The sequence below is a fragment of the Pseudophryne corroboree genome, chromosome 1 (assembly GCF_028390025.1).
Source record: "Pseudophryne corroboree isolate aPseCor3 chromosome 1, aPseCor3.hap2, whole genome shotgun sequence".
In the NCBI taxonomy this organism is placed as follows: Eukaryota; Metazoa; Chordata; class Amphibia; order Anura; family Myobatrachidae; genus Pseudophryne; species Pseudophryne corroboree.
In genome coordinates this window covers 254,981,311-255,003,908 of record NC_086444.1, presented here as the reverse complement: position 1 = coordinate 255,003,908, position 22,598 = coordinate 254,981,311, and the positions used below count along the sequence as shown (strand labels likewise).

The following is a 22,598-nucleotide window of genomic DNA, read 5'->3' as shown; positions in this document are numbered from 1 at the left end:
GACTACAATTTCTTCATTAAGGTGGAATTTAGACACCGTAGGGGAAATGGTTCTAAATTGCACACCCGCCAGTAATGAAAGGTGCTATGCTGCTGAGAATAAAGTAGTACACACAGACAAAAGGGGGTGCAGATGCACTAAGCGATCATTACAGTATAATTTGGTATATCATAAGAGGTTGTTAGTATATCGTTGGCCAATGATATTGGCCTACCCACCAATCGTCCAGGTCACCTCTTGTCGGCCAGGTTCCTAACACTATGGGGCCAACATCCGGAACGCAGGAAACCCCCAAACATGATCCAGCAAAGGACCCCCCCCCAGGGCATCACACTAAAAAATAGTGATAATAAAGGGATATAAAGTGTGAGTATATGGAGGCCCTACTATGAGTTTAAAGGGAGAGAGTATGTGAAAAAAAATAAGATTTTACTTACCGATAAATCTATTTCTCGTAGTCCGTAGTGGATGCTGGGACTTCGTCAGGACCATGGGGATTAGCGGCTCCGCAGGAGACAGGGCACAAAAATAAAAGCTTTAAGATCAGGTGGTGTGCACTGGCTCCTCCCCCTATGACCCTCCTCCAAGCCTCAGTTAGGATACTGTGCCCGGACGAGCGTACACAATAAGGAAGGATTATGAATCCCGGGTAAGACTCATACCAGCCACACCAATCACACCGTACAACTTGTGATCTGAACCCAGTTAACAGTATGATAAACGTAGGAGCCTCTGAACAGACAGCTCATAACAATAACAACCCGATTTTATGTAACAATAACTATGTACAAGTATCGCAGACAATCCGCACTTGGGATGGGCGCCCAGCATCCACTACGGACTACGAGAAATAGATTTATCGGTAAGTAAAATCTTATTTTCTCTGACGTCCTAGTGGATGCTGGGACTCCGTCAGGACCATGGGGATTATACCAAAGCTCCCAAACGGGCGAGAGAGTGCGGATGACTCTGCAGCACCGAATGAGAGAACTCCAGGTCCTCTTTAGCCAGGGTATCAAATTTGTAGAATTTTACAAACGTGTTCTCCCCCGACCACGTAGCTGCTCGGCAGAGTTGTAATGCCGAGACCCCTCGGGCAGCCGCCCAAGATGAGCCCACCTTCCTTGTGGAATGGGCCTTGATAGATTTAGGCTGTGGCAGGCCTGCCACAGAATGTGCAAGTTGAATTGTGCTACAAATCCAACGAGCAATCGTCTGCTTAGAAGCAGGAGCACCCAGCTTGTTGGGTGCATACAGTATAAACAGCGAGTCAGATTTTCTGACTCCAGCTGTCCTTGAAATATATATTTTCAATGCCCTGACAACGTCCAGCAACTTGGAATCCTCCAAATCGCTAGTAGCCGCAGGCACCACGATAGGCTGGTTCAGGTGAAACGCTGAAACCACCTTAGGCAGAAACTGAGGACGCGTCCGCAGTTCTGCCCTGTCCGAATGGAAAATCAGATATGGGCTTTTATACGATAAAGCTGCCAGTTCTGACACTCTCCTGGCTGAAGCCAGGGCCAGTAGCATGCTTACTTTCCATGTAAGATATTTCAAATCCACCGATTTGAGTGGCTCAAACCAATGGGATTTGAGAAAATCCAAAACTACATTAAGATCCCACGGAGCCACTGGGGGCACAACCGGGGGCTGTATATGTAGTACTCCTTTTACAAAAGTCTGGACTTCAGGAACTGAAGCCAATTCTTTCTGGAAGAAAATCGACAGGGCCGAAATTTGAACCTTAATGGACCCTAATTTGAGGCCCATAGACAATCCTGTTTGCAGGAAATGTAGGAATCGACCCAGTTGAAATTCCTCCGTCGGGGCCTTCCTGGCCTCACACCACTCAACATATTTTCTCCAAATGCGGTGATAATGTTGCGCAGTCACCTCCTTCCTGGCTTTTACCAGGGTAGGGATGACCTCTTCCGGAATGCCTTTTTCCCTTAGAATTCGGCGTTCAACCGCCATGCCGTCAAACGCAGCCGCGGTAAGTCTTGGAATAGACACGGTCCCTGCTGAAGCAGGTCCCGTCTTAGAGGTAGAGGCCTCGGATCTTCCGTGAGCATCTCCTGAAGTTCCGGGTACCAAGTTCTTCTTGGCCAATCCGGAGCCACGAGTATCGTTCTTACTCCCCTGTGCCGTATAATTCTCAGTACTTTTGGTATGAGAGGCAGAGGAGGAAACGCATACACTGACTGGAACACCCACGGTGTTACCAGAGCGTCCACAGCTATTGCCTGAGGGTCTCTTAACCTGGCGCAATACCTGTCCAGTTTTTTGTTGAGGCGGGACGCCATCATGTCCACCTTTGGTTTTTCCCAACGGTTCACAATCATGTGGAAGACTTCTGGATGAAGTCCCCACTCTCCCGGGTGTAGATCGTGTCTGCTGAGGAAGTCCGCTTCCCAGTTGTCCACTCCCGGAATGAACACTGCTGACAGTGCTATCACATGATCTTCTGCCCAGCGAAGAATCCTTGCAGCTTCTGCCATTGCCCTCCTGCTTCTTGTGCCGCCCTGTCTGTTTACGTGGGCGACTGCCGTGATGTTGTCCGACTGGATTAACACCGGCTGACCCTGAAGCAGGGGTTTTGCCAGGCTTAGAGCATTGTAAATCGCTCTTAGCTCCAGTATATTTATGTGAAGAGACATCTCCAGGCTTGACCACACTCCCTGGAAGTTTCTTCCCTGTGTGACCGCTCCCCAGCCTCTCAGACTGGCATCCGTGGTCACCAGGACCCAGTCCTGTATGCCGAATCTGCGGCCCTCTAACAGATGAGCACTCTGCAACCACCACAGAAGAGACACCCTTGTCCGTGGAGACAAAGTTATCCGCTGATGCATCTGCAGATGCGATCCGGACCATTTGTCCAGCAGATCCCACTGAAAAGTTTGTGCGTGGAATCTGCCGAATGGAATCGCTTCGTAAGAAGCCACCATTTTTCCCAGAACTCTTGTGCATTGATGCACAGACACTTTTCCTGGTTTTAGGAGGTTCCTGACAAGTTCGGATAACTCCCTGGCTTTCTCCTCCGGAAGAAACACCTTTTTCTGAACGTGTCCAGAATCATTCCCAGGAACAGCAGACGTGTCGTCGGGGTCAATTGAGATTTTGGAAAATTCAGAATCCACCCGTGCTGTTGCAGCACTACTTGGGTTAGTGCTAGTACGTCCCCCAGCTGTTCTCTGGACCTTGCCCTTATCAGGAGATCGTCCAAGTAAGGGATAATTAATACGCCTTTTCTTCGCAGAAGAAACATCATTTCGGCCATTACCTTGGTAAAGACCCGAGGTGCCGTGGACAATCCAAACGGCAGCGTCTGAAACTGATAATGACAGTTTTGCACCACGAACCTGAGGTACACTTGATGTGAAGGGCAAATTGGGACATGCAGGTAAGCATCCTTGATGTCCAGGGACACCATAAAGTCCCCTTCTTCCAGATTCGCTATCACTGCTCTGAGTGACTCCATCTTGAACTTGAATTTTTGTATGTACAGGTTCAAAGATTTCAGATTTAGAATAGGTCTTACCGAGCCGTCCGGCTTCGGTACCACAAATAGTGTGGAATAATACCCCTTTCCCTGTTGTAGGAGGGGTACCTTGACTATCACCTGCTGAGAATACAGCTTGTGAATGGCTTCCAATACCGTCGCCCTGTCTGAGGGAGACGTTGGCAGAGCAGACTTTAGGAACCGGCGAGGGGGAGACTTCTCGAATTCCAACCTGTAACCCTGAGATACTACCTGCAGGATCCAGGGGTCCACCTGTGAGTGAGCCCACTGTGCGCTGAAATTTTTGAGTCGACCCCCCCACCGCCCCTGAGTCCGCTTGTAAAGCCCCAACGTCATGCTGAGGGCTTTGCAGAAGCCGCGGAGGGCTTCTGCTCTTGGGAGGGAGCTGCTTGGTGCACTCTCTTACCCCTTCCTTTGCCTCGGGGCAGATATGACTGTCCTTTTGCCCGCTTGTTCTTATAGGAACGAAAGGACTGCGGCTGAAAAGACGGTGTCTTTTTCTGTTGGGAGGGGACCTGAGGTAAAAAGGTGGATTTCCCGGCTGTTGCCGTGGCCACCAAATCCGATAGACCGACCCCAAATAATTCCTCCCCTTTATACGGCAATACTTCCATATGCCGTTTGGAATCCGCATCACCTGACCACTGTCGCGTCCATAAACTTCTTCTGGCAGATATGGACATCGTACTTACTCTCGATGCCAGAGTGCAAATATCCCTCTGAGCATCTCGCATATAAAGAAAAGCATCCTTTAATTGCTCTATAGTCAATAAAATACTGTCCCTATCCAGGGTATCAATATTTTCAGTCAGGGAATCCGACCAAACCACCCCAGCACTGCACATCCATGCAGAGGCGATGGCTGGTCGCAGTATAACACCAGTATGAGTGTATATACTTTTCAGTGTAGTTTCCAGCCTCCTATCAGCTGGATCCTTGAGGGCGGCCGTTTCAGGAGACGGTAACGCCACTTGTTTTGATAAGCGTGTGAGTGCCTTATCCACCCTAGGGGGTGTTTCCCAGCGCGCCCTAACCTCTGGCGGGAAAGGATATAATGCCAATAATTTCTTTGAAATTAGCAGTTTTCTATCGGGGTTAACCCACGCTTCATTCAATTCCTCTGATTCAGGAAAAACTACAGGTAGTTTTTTCTGACCCCACATAATACCCCTTTTTGTGGTACTTGCAGTATCAGAGATATGCAAAGCCTCCTTCATTGCCGTGATCATATAACGTGTGGCCCTACTGGAAAATACGTTTGTTTCTTCACCGTCGACACTAGATTCGGTGTCCGTGTCTGGGTCTGTGTCGACCGACTGAGGTAAAGGGCGTTTTACAGCCCCTGACGGTGTCTGAGACGCCTGGACAGGTACTAACTGGTTTTCCGGCCGTCTCATGTCGTCAACTGATTTTTGTAACGTGCTGACATTATCACGTAATTCCATAAACAAAGCCATCCATTCCGGTGTCGACTCCCTAGGGGGTGACATCACCATTACCGGCAATTGCTCTGCCTCCACACCAACATCGTCCTCATACATGTCGACACACACGTACCGACACACAGCAGACACACAGGGAATGCTCTTATCGAAGACAGGACCCCACTAGCCCTTTGGGGAGACAGAGGGAGAGTTTGCCAGCACACACCCAAGCGCTATAAATATATAGGAACAACCCTACAGAAGTGTTGTTTCCTTTATAGCAGCTTAATATATCAATATCGCCAAAAAAGTGCCCCCCCTCTCTGTTTTTTTACCCTGTTTCTGTAGTGCAGTGCAGGGGAGAGTCCTGGGAGCCTTCCTCGCAGCGGAGCTGTGCAGGAAAATGGCGCCGTGTGCTGAGGAGATAGGCCCCGCCCCCTATTTCGGCGGGTTCTTCTCCCGGTGTTTGTGAGACCTGGCAGGGGTTAAATACATCCATATAGCCCCAGGGGCTATATGTGATGTATTTTTAGCCAGAAACAAGGTATTATCATTGCTGCCCAGGGCCCCCCCCCCCGCGCCCTGCACCCTCAGTGACCGCTGGTGTGAAGTGTGCTGACAACAATGGCGCACAGCTGCAGTGCTGTGCGCTACCTCATGAAGACTGAAAAGTCTTCTGCCGCCGGTTTCTGGACCTCTTCACTTTTCGGCATCTGCAAGGGGGTCGGCGGCGCGGCTCCGGGACCGGACTCCATGGCTGGGCCTGTGTTCGATCCCTCTGGAGCTAACGGTGTCCAGTAGCCTAAGAAGCCAATCCATCCTGCACGCAGGTGAGTTCACTTCTTCTCCCCTAAGTCCCTCGATGCAGTGAGCCTGTTGCCAGCAGGACTCACTGAAAATAAAAAACCTAATAACTTTTTCTAAGCAGCTCTTTAGGAGAGCCACCTAGATTGCACCCTGCTCGGACGGGCACAAAAACCTAACTGAGGCTTGGAGGAGGGTCATAGGGGGAGGAGCCAGTGCACACCACCTGATCTTAAAGCTTTTATTTTTGTGCCCTGTCTCCTGCGGAGCCGCTAATCCCCATGGTCCTGACGGAGTCCCAGCATGCACTAGGACGTCAGAGAAAAGTGCATACATAAATAATAGACAAACAGGATATAAAAAGTGACTGTGTATTTAAATGGTGATGCCCTGAGACAGTCCAGCCAGAACAGGCACGGGGGACCCTACGTCCAAACGCCGACCCCAAGTTGACTGACACTATGTATAAATAAATAGGACTTACTTAAAATTATGCCTGTGTCACTGTGCAGTCCTTGTTGGTTTCCCTGCTTAAAAACATAGAGGGTGGTGGGGGAGGGGTGCCAATCTAGATTTGAGGCACCCTCAAACCTCAGGTGTGTATTTCTACACCTATACATAGTAGGGGAAATGGTTCTAAATTGCACACCCTCCAGTAATGAAAGGTGCTATGCTGCCGAGAATAAAGCAGTACACACAGACAAAAGGGGGTGCAGATGCACTAAGCGATCATTACAGTATAATTTGGTATATCATAAGAGGTTGTTAGTATGTCGTTGGCCAATGATATTGGCCTACCCACCAATCGTCCAGGTCACCTCTTGTCGGGCAGGTTCCTAACACTATGGGGCCAACATCCGGAACGCAGGAAACCCCCAAACATGATCCAGCAAAGGACCCCCCCCAGGGCATCACACTAAAAAATAGTGATAATAAAGGGATATAAAGTGTGAGTATATGGAGGTCCCTACTATGAGTTTAAAGGTAGAGAGTATGTGAAAAAAAAATGTGCATACATAAATAATAGACAAACAGGATATAAAAAGTAACTGTGTATTTAAATGGTGATGCCCTGAGACAGTCCAGCCAGAACAGGCACGGGGGACCCTACGTCAAAACGCCGACCCCAAGTTGACTGACACTATGTATAAATAAATAGGACTTACTTAAAATTATGCCTGTGTCACTGTGCAGTCCTTGTTGGTTTCCCTGCTTAAAAACATAGAGGGTGGTGGGGGAGGGGTGCCAATCTAGATTTGAGGCATTCTCAAACCTCAGGTGTGTATTTCTACACATATACATAGTAGGGGAAATGGTTCTAAATTGCACACCCTCCAGTAATGAAAGGTGCTATGCTGCTGAGAATAAAGTAGTACACACAGACAAAAGGGGGTGCAGATGCACTAAGCGATCATTACAGTATAATTTGGTATATCATAAGAGGTTGTTAGTATATCGTTGGCCAATGATATTGGCCTACCCACCAATCGTCCAGGTCACCTCTTGTCGGGCAGGTTCCTAACACTATGGGGCCAACATCCGGAACGCAGGAAACCCCCAAACATGATCCAGCAAAGGACCCCCCCAGGGCATCACACTAAAAAATAGTGATAATAAAGGGATATAAAGTGTGAGTATATGGAGGTCCCTACTATGAGTTTAAAGGGAGAGAGTATGTGAAAAAAAAAGTGCATACATAAATAATAGACAAACAGGATATAAAAAGTGACTGTGTATTTAAATGGTGATGCCCTGAGACAGTCCAGCCAGAACAGGCACGGGGGACCCTACGTCCAAACGCCGACCCCAAGTTGACTGACACTATGTATAAATAAATATCCTGTTTGTCTATTATTTATGTATGCACTTTTTTTTCACATACTCTCTACCTTTAAACTCATAGTAGGGACCTCCATACACTCACACTTTATATCCCTTTATTATCACTATTTTTTAGTGTGATGCCCTGGGGGGGTCCTTTGCTGGATCATGTTTGGGGGTTTCCTGCGTTCCGGATGTTGGCCCCATAGTGTTAGGAACCTGCCCGACAAGAGGTGACCTGGACGATTGGTGGGTAGGCCAATATCATTGGCCAACGATATACTAACAACCTCTTATGATATACCAAATTATACTGTAATGATCGCTTAGTGCATCTGCACCCCCTTTTGTCTGTGTGCAGGAATTTAGACACCACCTTAGGAAGATACCCAGACCTAGTTCTGAAAACTGCTTTATCTGGATAAAAAAAATCAGAAAAAGAGAACATGATAGCGCTCCTAAATCTGACACTCTTCTAGCTGATGTCATAGTCAGTAGAAAGAGTACTTTAGCTGTCAACCATTAAGATCCACTTTATTAAGTGGTTCAAACGGAGCGCCTTGTAGGGCTTTGAGGACCAGACTTAAATCCCAAGGTACTGCAGGAGGAACAAAGGGTGGTTGAATGTGCAGCATTCCCTGGAAAAAAGTATGCACATGGCATTTTCTTTTGGAACCATACAGTCAATGCTGATACTTGAACTCTCAAGGAAGTGTCAAAGTCAAAAATATTACATAGAAAGAACATACAGACTCCACACATATAAGTCGCTATGCTTGTAAATATGCGCAGCGAGCACAGCAATATATGGTAACACACGCATTTACACGGACATGCCACAGAGATGGATTTGACACTTATTTCATACAGCACATAATTTTATAACATATCAAGTGCCAGACATCATAATGATTTAAAATTATATAATGGAGTAACGTCATGTATGCGTATTATTGGAGTGGAGCAAGATGGACATGTCATATTTGGTATTAAAGTAACCAGATTAATGTGTAGATTCATTTGATACTTGTTATTAAGTTGTAGGACATTGCAACAAGTAGTTATGATTAAATGTATGAAAGCTAAAATCACTCTTATTAGGACAATGGACATCCCAAACAGGTGGTGGACAGGAAACTCAGGCCAGCCCTTTTGATGTCTCCAAGGCTGAACCTGGTTAGCATACGAACAGACCAGTGACTCATCATGAATGAGAAAGTTCCCTCCCTTAGACTAGATGTGTGCACCCCCCCCAAACTAGATAACACATTGCTGATCAGACACACAGGAGTTAGTTGCTGTTTTGTCCCAGACGATGGTGGAGATGTTGCCAGACCAGTTCCTGTATTTATTTGCAAAGAGAGAGATATATTAAGAGGAGGATGCATAGAGGGAATGGTATTGTATGCTGGCCTGTAACTGTATGTATTTTGTATTAACTGATTACTGTATAAATTGTAACCATGTAACTATATGTATACTGTACATTGTGATACATTGAATACATTTCCTTTTAATAACAAATATATACATCAATGAGCTTTGGAACTCAGGTAATGTGTGGATGTATTTTTTTCTCTTAAGGGATGTAGTGTTTTGAGATGTACAGCACACTTTTATTGTATATGGTAATAAGATGCGCCTGGCGTCTGCAGTATATATTAGAGCGGGTATTTTAAATATTTGTTAGAAAGCAATTTGGTATTTACAGATGAGGGCTGCGTCCGCTATATCACGGTCTTAATGATGCACTGTATATTACAAACGCGACGCTGTGGTCGATCAGCTTATGGTGGATGCATTGTGACGCTGAGAAATCATATCCGTGTGTTCTGTTGAGTTATCAGTAAGCCGCTGATATGAAATTCAAGGGACAATGTGTTTCTCATATTTAAAATGCTAAAATGTATTTTTATTGTTGCAAAGCAAAGTTCAAATAAGTCATATTGTGTTTGATTCAGATTGGATTGTTTATCTGTTAAGTAGATTTAAAGTACATTTAAAAGTTGCTGCATAGCCTTGATATAGTTTTTTTTTTTTTTTTTTTAAACTCAGGCTTAAAGTAACTTCTGGTGCTTGTATAATTTGTGATTTCTTTGTGACAAAGGAGCCGCATGGTTTGTCCTCCATTTTGGCCTAACCACATGGCCTGTCCACCATCTTGTGTAAACCTCATGGATGTGGAAAGGGGAGGAGCAGTGGCCATTTTAGGAAGGTCACTTTCTAAATAGCTGATTTTCAGTGTGCTCAGAACAATCAGTTTTCTTTGTCACATTCATAGCACCATTTATGAGTTACCAATGCATTTATGTAACCCATGCCATAGTCAATTACAAATAGTTTCAATTGGTCCTAGTGAGAGTAAATGGTGAGATAAGTGGGTTTTTTCCCTTCTTGTCAGTGCGTAATTACCATTACATCAAGTGATAGAAAAAAGAAAGAGTTTTTGTTTTTTTCTTCTTCCAAGACTTGTAGAGTCTGCTTACTAGGGAGTATAGCCATTGAAATGCAAATTAACCTGTGTAACTACTTTTTTTAGTGTAAAGCAAATATCTTTGATATGCAAATTAGAGGTAAGGTGTCTCATAGAAGGCCAGTGAATGATACATATATATTATTATTATTATTATGTGTATATTTATATCAGTGTATGTTCTGCAAGATAGCTATCCAATCTGAATCATATAATTTAAATGATAGATTATTGCAGTCATTATAGATCTGTGTGAAATCGGATACATTTGAAATAAATGTATTTAAGGGAGTAATTATAGACATGAAACGCAGTTCTGGCCTGGTTGTTAAGGTTTATACAGAAAAAAAACTGGGTGTTGTGTTAAGTGAGCAATTATAGTTAGTATTGCTCAGATTTATAGAGACTGTGTGGTTTGTTGAATTGCGGATGTACGTTGTACACATGGTACGGACAAAGTACAGGTGAGCGCACGTGGCGTAAAAGACACACTGGTCGCGTGATTACGCAAGGTTGCGTAGGAATACGGACGCTAAGTACAAAGCACACGATATTTGTTCAATTAAGGTGGGATAGTAGACAGTTTGATACAATAGTACATAACTATCCGATTTCAAAAGCAGGTTACTCTAAATTTAGTTTAAAAACTGTAAGCACCTCTGGAATAAAGCTACTGACCTAAAGGGAGTAAAAATTTTCTGTACAGAAAAACAAGGTGTATTTGAGTGAGTGAAAGCGGAGTGAGTGGAGCTGAACCCGGGAACTAGGTGGTCTATATGATATTCTGGAGTGGAAACACTGGGTTAGTAGAGGCCCGGTGGCGTAGGGTTCACTACCTTGCGTGATTAGAACTAGGTGGTCTAGGTGATCTGAAGTCATCTAGGTGACGCATACAACTAGGTGATCTCTAGGTGTTTCAGGTGGTCTACAGCAATCCTAGGGCATATAGATAACAAGTATCTATAGACTGTGCGATTGCATCACATGTCCGTTTGTTCTACACAGCACAACGCGATACCATTGTGTCATACAGTATGTACTGTGTAAAAGCATACACAGACGTGATTGTATAGACAAAGGGGTTTTTCTTTGATAACGTCGGGAAATCTCCCTGGTGGGCTTCCACTGGAAAGGGTGAACAATAGTTATCTAATTTCTGTTTTTCACCCTACAAAAAATTCCTGTAGAAAGATACCGAAAAGGAATTTTTCGCTGCCTCTCTCAAGAAAATATTTCAACAGAACCTCCACCGAGAGAAATCACGGTGCTGCAAGGTCTGATAGGAGCCCTAAGTTGGGTACATTGCCTTCCGCTATCAACAGTGTATCGCAGTAACGGCCAACGTGGGCGAGAGTGGGTGAAAGCGCTCTAAGAACTTTCACCGTCTACTTGCATTGAGTATTTTGGTGTTTGTGGGAATTTTCAGTTATTAAAAAGACCCACAAATATGGGAGCCAGTTGCTCAAGTGAGAGACGTTTCAGTTGTTCAGACATATACCTGGTTTAAAATAACAATATACTATTATTTTCCTGATGTCTAGGTGAACAGGTCAGTTGAAAAGTGCATTTTCTCAAGTGAGAACAAAAACAGGATTTTGATACCTACCGGTAAATCCTTTTCTCCTAGTCCGTAGAGGATGCTGGGGTCCACTTCATGACCATGGGGTATAGACAGTTCCGCAAGAGCCATGGGCACTCTTAAGACTTTTCAATGGGTGTGAACTGGCTCCTCCCTCTATGCCCCTCCTCCAGACCTCAGTTATAGGAACTGTGCCCAGGGAGACTGACATTTCGAGGAAAGGATTTACTTGTGTGATTCATACCAGCTCACACCTCAACCATGCCGCACAACATGGCATTCAACATAACACATGCCAACAGGCATGAACCAATTACAGCAACATGCTGAAACTAATATAACACAACTTGTATAACTCTTATAACAAAACTGCAGGTAAAGTACGCACTGGGACGGGCGCCCAGCATCCTCTACGGACTAGGAGAAAAGGATTTACCGGTAGGTATCAAAATCCTGTTTTCTCATACGTCCTAGAGGATGCTGGGGTCCACTTCATGACCATGGGGTTTATACCAAAGCTCCAGTACGGGCGGGAGAGTGCGGATGACCCTGCAGCACTGATTGACCGAACTTTAGTTCTTCATCGGCCAAGGTGTCAAACTTGTAGAATTTTGCAAATGTGTGTGACACCGACCAAGTAGCTGCTCGGCAAAGTTGAAATGCCGAGACCCCCCCCGGGCAGCCACCCAGGATGAGCCCACCTTCCTAGTGTAATGGGCCTTCACAGACGTCGGTAACGGCAATCCATCCGTAGTATGAGCGTGCTAAATTGTACTTCTGATCCAACGCGCAATAGTCTGCTTGGAAGCAGGACACCCAATCTTGTTGGGGGCATACAGGACAAACAAAGACTCTGTTTTCCGCATTCGAGCTGTTCTAGCGACATAAATCTTCAAAGCCCTAACCACATCTAGAGACTTTGACTCAGTGAACGTGTCAGTAACTACTGGCACCACAATAGGCTGGTTTATGTGGAAAGAAAACCTTTAGAAGAAAATGTTGACTATTTCGCAACTCTGCCCTATCTTCATGGAAGATTAGGTAAGGGCTCTTGTGAGACAAGGCCCCCAACTCAGACACCCGCCGTGCGGATGCCAATGCCAAAAGCATCACCACATTCAAAGTGAGAAACTTCAACTCTATCTCTTGTAGAGGCTCAAACCAGTCCGATTGGAGGAACTGCAACACAACATTAAGGTCCCATGGTGCCACCGGAGGCACAAATGGAGGCTGGATGTGCAGAACCACTTTCACGAAGGTCTGAACCTCTGGAAGAGAGGCCAATTGTTTCTGGAAAAACACCGACAAGGCCGAAATCTGGACCTTGATTGATCCCAATCTGAGGCCCGCCTCCACACCAGCCTGTAGAAAATGGAGAAAACGTCCCAAATGAAAACTCTTCCGTAGGAGCCTACTTGGATTCACACCAAGATACATACTTTCTCCAAATACGGTGGTAATGTTTCGACGTTACTCCCTTCCTGGCCTGAATAAGAGTGAGGATGACTTCCTTGGGAATACACTTTCGGGCTAGGATCCGGCGCTCAACAGCCATGCCGTTAAACGCAGCCACGGTAATTTTTGATACACGCACGGCCCCTGCTGTAGCAGGTCCTCGCGAAGAGGAAGAGGCCGAGGATTTTCTAGGAGCAACTCCTGAAGATATGGGTACCAAGCCCTCCTTGGCCAATCTGGGACAATGAAGATTGCTCGAACTCTTGTTCTTCTTATGATCCTGAGCACTTTTGAGATCAGCGGAAGTGGAGGAAAGACATACACTGACGGGAAAACCCACTGGGCCACTAGCGCGTCCACCGCAATCGCTTGAGGGTCTCTCGACCTGGAACAGTATCTCTGAAGATTCTTGTTGAGACGAGATGCCATCATGTCTACTTGAGGAACTCCCCAAAGACTTGTCACCTCTGTGAAGACTTCTTGGTGGAGGCCCCACTCTCCTGGGTGGAGATCGTGTCTGCTGAGGAAGTCTGCTTCCCAGTTGTTTACTCCCGGAATGAATATTGCCGACAGAGCTTCTAGATGTCTTTCTGCCCAGAGGAGGATCTTCGTCACCTCTGCCATTGCCGCTCTGCTTTTCGTTCCGCCCTGCCTGTTTATGTACACGACTGCTGTTACATTGTCCGACTGGATCTGTACGGGATGATCTTGAAGAAGATGTACCGCTTGTTGAAGACCGTTGTAAATGGCTCTCAGTTCCAGCACGTTTATGTGAAGGCAGGCTTCCTGACTTGACCATCGTCCTTGGAAGCTTTCTCCTTGACTGACAGCTCCCCAGCCTCGGAGACTTGCATCCGTTGTTACCAGGAGCCAGTCCTGGATCCCGAACCTGCGTCCCTCTAGTAGGCGAGAGTTGTGTAGCCACCACAGGAGCGAAATCCTGGTTTTTGTCGACATGATTATCTTTCGGTGCATGTGTAGGTGGGAACCCGACCACTTGTCCAACAGGTCCCACTGGAATACTCTGGTATGGAACCTGCCAAACTGTATGGCCTCGTAGGCCGCCACCATCTTCCCCAACAACCGAATGCACTGATGGATCGACACCCTGGATGGTTTCAATATCTGTTTTATCATTTACTGGATTTCCAGAGCCTTTTCCACCGAAAGAAATACTCTTTGAACTTCTGTGTCCAGGATCATCCCGAGAAAAGACAACCTTGTCGTCGGTTCCAACTGTGACTTTGGATAATTTGTGATCCTACCGTCTTGCTGGGGTATCGACAGGGAGAGTGTGATGTTTTGCAACAACTGCTCCCTGGATCTCGCCTTTATCAGGAGATCGTCCAGATAAGGAATTATATTGACTCCTTTTTGATGCAGGAGAACCATCATCTCCGCCCTCACCTTGGTGAATACCCTCGGCGCCGTAGAGAGACCAAAAGGTAACGTCTGGAATTGGTAGTGGCAATCCTGAACCGCGAATCTCAGATAGGCCTGGTGAGGAGGGCAAATGGGAACATGCAGGTAAGCATCCTTTATGTCTACAGACACCAGGTAGTCCCCCTCCTCCAGACTGGAAATCACTGCTCTCAGTGATTCCATTTTGAATTTGAAACGTTTCAAGTAGAAATTCAGATTTTTCAGGTTAAGGATCGGTCTGACCGAGCCGTCCGGCTTCGGAACTACAAAGAGGCTTGAATAAAACCCCTCCCCTTGTTGTGACACAGGTACCAGGATTATGACCTGATCCTGACAATTTTTGGATTGCCGCTGTTGCTGCATCTGTCTGGAGGAGAAGCTGGCAAGGTCGATTTGAAAAATCGGCATGGGGAAACGTCTTGAAACTCCAGCTTGTATCGCTGGGATACGATTTGCAACACCCAGGGATCCAGGCCAGACAGAATCCAACCTTGGCTGAACAGTTTGAGACGTGCCCCCACCCGAGCGGCCTCCCGCAAGGGAGCCCCAACGTCATGCTGAAGATTTGGCAGAAGTAGGGGTAGACTACTGTTCCTGGGAACTTGAAGCCGCTGTGGACTTTTTTCCCTTTCCCCTACCAGCAAATAAGGGGGAACCTCTCGCTTTTTTGTATTTATTGGGCCGAAAGGACTGCATGTGTGATAGGTCTTTTTCGCCGGTGCAGAGGGCAAAAATGTTGACTTACCAGCGGTAGCCGCTGAGACTAATGCATCCAGTCCATTGCCAAATACGGCCTCACCTTTATATGGGAGAGCCTCCATGTTTCTTTTGGAATCTGCGTCCGCGTTCCACTGGCAAATCCACAATGCCCGCCGAGCTGATACTGCCATGGTAGTGGCTTGTGAACTCAAGAGTCCAATATCTTTCATTGCTTCTAGCATGTATGCGGCAGCGTCTTTGATAGTCCCTAACTTAAGGAGTATCTCATCTTTATCAATAGTGTCAATTTCTGATGACACACTTTCCGACCATTTTTCAATAGCGCGACTCACCCACGCGCAGGCAATAGTGGGCCTGAGCAGCGTACCATTGGCAACATAAATGGATTTCAATGTAGTTTCCATCTTTCGGTCTGCCGGCTCTTTTAGCGAAGCCGTACCAGGTGCAGGGAGAATTACCTTCTTTGTCAACCTGGACAGTGCACTGTCTAACAACACAGAGGGTGACTCCCATTTTTTCCTGTCCTCTGCTGGGAAAGGATAAGCTATCTGAATCCTCTTGGGAATACAAAATTTCTTTTCAGGAGTCACCCACATCCCTTCAAAGAGAGTATTTAGCTCGTGGGAAGGAGGGAAAGTGACTTTGAATTTCTTTTCTTTATAGAAATACGCCTTCTCTTGAGGTACAGGAGTGGCCTCCGTGACTTCCAAAACTTCTTTTATAGCTAATATCATATATTGTATATTTTTTGCCAATTTATGATCTATTTCTCTGGAGTCACTATCGTCGACACAAGAATCAGTGTCCGTGTCGGTATCAGTATTCACAATATTCGCAAATGGTCTCTTATGTGACCCAAAGGGGTCGCCTGCAGATGGAAGAACAGAGAGCTGAAAAATCACATCTTCCACAGATTTTCTCCAGCACTCAGCATGAGATTCAGACTTATCTAATCTCCTATTGATATGATGCATACTATCACGTATTTCTTTCACCCATGCAGGCTCTTGGTGTGTCGGCAGCGCCAACACATTACAACTCTGTGTCCCTAAAATGGCTTCCTCCGGGGAGGAACTCCCTGCCTCAGACATGTCACACATGTGTACAACACCCACACAGACACACTGGGACTTATAGGGGACAGACCCACAGTAAAATCTATCAGAGGGACACGGTTTAGGAGCAGCCAGTTCACAACCCCAGCACCAGTATCTAATGCCTGTGAACACAGAATGCCCACAGACAAGTAGCGCTTTTACACAGTAATTCACACTTATCATGCACCAAAAACGCTTGTGCCCCCCCTTATATTCACCCTGATACTTGTAGTCAGAAGTGGAGGAAAGGACCAGCGTTGTCTCTGCAGCCTGAGGAGAGAGAGGAAATGGCGCTGAGCAGTGTGCTGGCTGCCTGAGGAAGAAGCTCAGCCCCCGCAATGGCACGTTTTTCACTCAGTAATCTTTTATAATATTTATACTGACGCGGGTAGGGCTGTGCCAGCGGCATCTTATGCCCCCTTTTAGCCAGTTTATAGGTATTTTTACTGGCCAGGGCGCCCCCCGCGCCCTGCAGTGCCTGTGTGTGTGGGCAGCAATGGCGCGCTGCGCTCCCGCCAGCCACGCTGCACCTCAGCCGTCACTTTTCTTGATAGAAGATCTGTCTTCTTCTACTCACCTGTCTTCTGGCTCTGCGAGGAGGATGGCGTGCTGTGGGAGTGAGCATCTAGACACGGCTAGCGTTCAGTTCCCTTCAGGAGCTAATGGTGTCCTGTCAGCCAGAAGCAGAGCCATGAAACTCTTCAGGAAGTTGGTTCCTACTTCTGCCCCCTCAGTCCCACGAAGCAGGGAGAAAATAAAAAACCTAAACATAAGTCTTTTCAGAGATACTCAGTAGAGCTCCTCAGAGTGCATCCAGTCTGCCTGGGCACATTTCTAAAACGGAGGTCTGGAGGAGGGGCATAGAGGGAGGAGCCAGTTCACACCCATTGAAAAGTCTTAAGAGTGCCCATGGCTCCTGCGGAACCATCTATACCCCATGGTCATGAAGTGGACCCCAGCATCCTCTAGGACGTATGAGAAAAACCACTACACAATATTTACCACAGCACGGCTTAATTTGTGCACGGGCTCTACATAAAGCGCCTAATTCAGACCTGATCAGTTACTCAGACATGTGGGGGACGCCCAGCACAGGGCTAGTCCGCCCCGCATGTCAGGCCCTACCTCCCCCACACAGGTACAAAAGCATTGCATGGTGTTGATGCTTTTGTACCTGAAGAGTAGCTCCCTACCAGCGCAGCTCCTGCACGCTGGCAGGGAGCTACCCTCGCTGGCCATCGGCTGTTTGGCAAGCGGCGCAGTTCAGACCTGATCAGCTGTTATGCGAAAACGCACAGCAGCGATCAGGCCTGAATTAAGTCCAAAGTGCATTTCCCACAGGCCAAGATTGATATTTCCTGCAATAAATTTTCCTGCCAACAGATGGCCTCTTCGACAAACAGAACTCCGTTTTGTCCATACTCTAGAGCAGTGGTTCTCAAACTCAGTCCACTGGACCACACAGTGTTCACATTTTCCAGGTCAACAAGCAGGTGCACTGGTGTATTCATTACTCACTGACAACACTTTCACAGTAAAACTTGGCTTTAAAACAGTGCCGGACTCGTAATACTGAACATAGGTTGAAGCTGGGTTTCAGATGTACTTTCGCCCTTTCACACAGTCAGGCGGGGTGATAAACGCACCAGCCAGTAAGCTCCTAACTGTCAATTTGCATATTGGAGCTGATTGGCTGGTGCGTTTATCACCTTGCACTTATCACTAGTTTATCATTTCGTTATGCTGTCTCCAGGTTTAATACTTCTGCCCCCATGTTTGAAAACCACTGCTCTAGGAATGAAACCAAATTACTATGCTTGCGCTCAGGCTCAAATGATTAAATCTGCCTGTTCTATGGTTTGCATCATTGCAACTGTCATTTACGTGAAAAAAATAAAATAATAATGGCTGAACAGTGAACAGCAGTTGATCGGCAGTTATTACTACTAAGGGGGATATCCAATTATCCCCGGAAAAACATTGGTTCCGATGTTTCACCAATTTATTATTATTATTTTTTTTTTTTTAACAGGCTATCTGGATCACCTGTAAAAAAAAAAAAAAAAAAAAAAAAACCCCTTCTCCCGAAAACACAGGTTCAGTGAAACCTGTGTGTTTTCGTGTGAAACTGCCCCGTTTGCGGACGAAAACGGGTCTGTTTCCAGGGGTTCTGCTTCGCCTGCAGGAGGCAGGTGAAACAAAATCCCAGATATCGGGGCTAATTAGCTAACCCCCGGCGGGACAATTAGCCCCAGTAAATTACCGGGGCTAATTGGATATCCCCCTTAGACTGTACTAAGCTGTACTTAAAAATAATATTACCATGTAATAATGAAAAAATTCTCCTTACATCCTCAGCCGGCCCCACAAGCATACAGCACTGGCTACAGAATTCTGCAGGGTTTAGAGTGCAGTGCTAGGGAACTGTAGAAGTCACCACAACAAGGCACTAATGTTAATGTTTATATGTATTACCTTCCTCCTCATCTCCATTTACTAGATTGCACGTAAGTAAACACATCACAAGGAATATACCTTTATTATAATAATCACAAAATCATAATATCTGTACAGGAATGTGTAAGTGAACATTTATAAATGCAACAATTTGCTTCATAAAGATAAGGTAAATATCATTTGACAGAACTGATTTTTCAAAGAAAATACTTCAAAGTAAAACTTTCTTGCCTTTATCTGCACTTTTTAAATGCAAAATATTAAGACACATTAGTGTTCAATTCAGCAAAATATTGCAGAATATCATGCCACAGTCCATTGGAATGGGTCAGGACATGCAGCACTCATTAAAATGCAGTAGTATATAAAAAGAAGCCACATGTTAATAAAATATAGAGTGGTTTATTTTGATATTTTCTTTGATTTTAAACACAATTTTATTGTGGAATGCGGTGAATATCGATTGATGAGTGGAGCGTGGAATATTTTTCATTCTAGGCTATGGCTTTGGCTTCAGGTAGAAATGCTTCCCAATACTTTATGAGCTAAGGAAAGAAAACAATAGAGGATAAAAATGGAAAAAGATAGCAGCCTACATCAAAAAAACTTTGGTAACAAGAAGTTTAAACATTCTTTGCTGATGGTTGAAAAATGAATAGCATGTCCAACGCTGTATACGAGTCCTTAAATCGGAAGTTTGTTACTCAGCTGTTGCCATACACCTAGATAGGCCTAGGTCTTACAGAAAACTTCTCCACTTAAACTAAACCCATCCATCATTGTTATCGAATCATGAAACTAAACTAAAAAAGGAGAAAGAGAAATGAAAACAGACCACACAGATACAGACATCCCTGGTACTGCAGTGCAGTGATCCTGTTTTTAGGCTGTAATGTTTCACCAGAAACCCAGTGTAAGCAGGTACAAGTTTTCCTTAAAGACATTAAAAAAAAATGTGGCTTATTTATGTTTTTATTGGAATTTACATTAAAATAAACTTACCCTAGCATTCCATACTGTATTTGTCTTGGATACAAGCCAGTCAGCCTGGTATCCCTGGTTGCACTCTGCTCAGATCATTTAAGGATATGATGCACCTAGTGCTAAGGACTTGCAGCACAAATACCCTTAAATGTACTTGTAGTTCATTAATCAAACCCCATCCTGCAACATGCAGGTCTTCCAAGCACACCAGCACTATCAGATCAAACACACTGATCACAGTTGCTGGGAGAACTATATCTCCCACCAGCCTCCCAGCAGCCCCCTCCCCAGTGGGAAGATGTAGGGGAGACCACCAGGAGCCATGGAGACCACAGGACAATGGCAGAGGGGAGAGTATCTGTTTTTCTTTTTTTCTCATTCACGCTGAAAACAGAGAGACCTCTTTTTTTTTTTAACTAGATACCGTGGGTATCGTGAGGGCGCATACCCGCGATAATCCAAGGTGGACACAGTATGCAAGGTTTTGTACCTTGCGCCCAACTGAATTCCTCCCCCCCATAGCAGTTAAACCCTTGTTGCTTTATGCCAGCGTTTCCCAAACCAGGCAGTGGTGATGATGTTATGGAACCAAGGGAGTTGAAAAAGTTTGGGAAACACTGCTCTACATTAGTACTACATTTTTTATTTTATTAATGTTCACTGCATTATTTTTTTTAAACATACAATATTAATGAAAAAGTAATAATGTCCCATTTACCTGTTGTTGTGTTTGTACTAATGATTCTAAGTACTTGATGATAACTGTTTTAAAGTCTTTCACACGATCTTTCTACAAAATGGAAGAAAAAAAAAATTAGAAATAATGGTTTTATTTTAGGGATTGTTTACCAAATAAAGGGGCCAATCTACTAAGACTTGGACAGAGATTAAGGGGTATATTCAATAAGAGTCAGGTCCATTCCGACATGCAGTTGTCGGAATGGACCAGACAACCCCAATTCAAAGTCTGATTTGGCCGTTTCCTGTGCCTTGTCCTGCTGCTGCCAGCGGCTGCAAGTGCGCTGATAGCAGCGGGAACAGTGAGTGGCGGACGGCGGGAAAGCTGAGATCGGCGGCCGTAGCTGGCAGCGGGGGAGGCACTGCAGGGAGAGAGGTGCCTGGCCGGGGGACGCCCGTCAAGGTACCTCTCATCCCCGTAGCCCTCCGCACTTCTCCCAGTCTGCTCACCTCAATCTGACTTGTTTTCAAGTCGGATTGAGTTTGTCGGAAAGGGGGCCAAAACCTGTTGGATTTGGCCCCGTTTCCGACAGTAACAGGCGGATCGGGTGATATTCCACCGATCCACCTGCTTTCCGACAGCATTCCGACAAGTCGGGTTTCCCGACTTGTCTGAAAAAATGTGCCCGTATTGAATAGGTCGGAAACCCCTTCCGACCTATTCCAGTCGGAAACTGCCGTCTTTCCGACAAGACGGCAGTTTCCGACTTTTATTGAATATACCCCAAAGTGGATGGAGATAAAGTACCAACCAATCAGCTTCTGACATTTTTCAAACCCAGCCTGTGACATGGCAGTTAGGAGCAGATTGGCTGGGACTCTGGGGGACATTTACTAAGCAGTGATAAGAGCGGAGAAGTGAGCCAGTGGAGAAGTTGCCCCATCAACCAATTAGCAGCTCCGTATAATTTTTATAGTATGCAAATTATAGATGTTACTTCAGTGATGATTGGTTGATGGGACAACTTCTCCACTGGCTCACTTCTCTGCTCTTATCACTGCTTAGTAAATGTCCCCCTTTATCTCCGTCAACTTTATCTCCATCCAAGGCTTAGTAAATAGATTCCAAAATCCGCTAGTAGATATTGGTACAGAATAGAGAGTTATGGCATGTGAAATAAAATGTGTACTGTACCTCAAATCTTCCTATTTCCTTGCGAATTGTTTTAGAGATCTGTTCAAAATCTCGTTCTCCTTGTTGAACTTTTGCTTCCCACTGAGAACATAAAAGCAGTTTAGTGTAATGCACCAGTGTATGTACAAACCTATATTTCAGTTTCCCATTAGTCTGTACGCTGTATACTAAGTGCCTTGAACAGTCAACCTCATTAGTTCTCTTCCTAGTGACACAGAAAAACATAAAATGACTCGCACTATGCTATATTGGAAAAATCACTGAGCATAAATGCTCTTTTGTAATTGTAAATTCTTACTTTTGCATAAAATTATGTTTTCTGGGCCAAAGAGTGCAGTTGGGTGGATACAGGGCACTCCTCGCTATGTGTATATTATGCACATGCCTCTGTCCTCACGCGTCGTCCCTGTATTTCAAATGACACACTATTTGCATTTGTGTGGGAAAGAGCATTTCTAAGCGTAGTTTGACCCAAGTGTTAAAAACCTCCATACAAACACTAAATTACTGCTTGTATTAAAAGTCTCACTGTTAACGGAAACTATGAAATTAGTGGGAGGAGTGTACTTAAAGCGGTTGGGCTTCTGCCATTTTATTCCTGTACATCTCATGGACTGCTACTGATGACAAACCCCCCCCACCCCCCTCCCAAAGTGTCTGTACTGAAATAGACGATTATCAATGAATTAAGTATCAGTATGGGCCCATGCCAATGTCATTAAGAACGATCTTCAGTGTAAAGAACAAGGAGGCCTGGAAGTGAGCATATGACCCCACAGAACCCTGGTCTCAATATCATCGAGTCTGTCTGGGTTTACATAAAGAGACAGAAGGATTTGAGCAATCATTCATCCACTGAAGATCTGTGGTTAGTTCTCCAAGTTGTTTGGAACAACCTCCCTGCCTAGCACCTTCAAAAATTGTGTGCTAGTGTACCCCAAAGAATTGATGCTGTTTTGAAGGCAA

General features: G+C 45.4%; 1 protein-coding gene and 1 long non-coding RNA gene across 3 annotated transcripts in view; one reads left to right on the top strand and one right to left on the bottom strand.

Annotated features, from left to right (window-relative positions):
- Positions 1 to 18,819, top strand: part of LOC135063566 (uncharacterized) — a 45,738-nt gene extending 26,919 nt beyond the window's left edge. The window contains exon 3 of the long non-coding RNA XR_010249899.1: positions 18,677 to 18,819. This is a non-coding gene — a long non-coding RNA (uncharacterized LOC135063566). The remainder of the gene's footprint in view (positions 1 to 18,676) is intronic.
- Positions 18,820 to 18,838: 19 nt separating this feature from the next.
- Positions 18,839 to 22,598, bottom strand: part of SNX2 (sorting nexin 2) — a 129,223-nt gene continuing 125,463 nt past the window's right edge. For both annotated transcript variants that reach the window (XM_063964214.1, XM_063964213.1), the window contains exons 13-15: positions 21,633 to 21,713; positions 20,478 to 20,549; positions 18,839 to 19,320 (exon numbers count right to left, since the gene is read on the bottom strand). In XM_063964214.1, the coding sequence (XP_063820284.1) occupies positions 19,270 to 19,320; positions 20,478 to 20,549; positions 21,633 to 21,713 (204 nt within the window). In that variant the 3' untranslated portion in view covers positions 18,839 to 19,269. The remainder of the gene's footprint in view (positions 19,321 to 20,477; positions 20,550 to 21,632; positions 21,714 to 22,598) is intronic.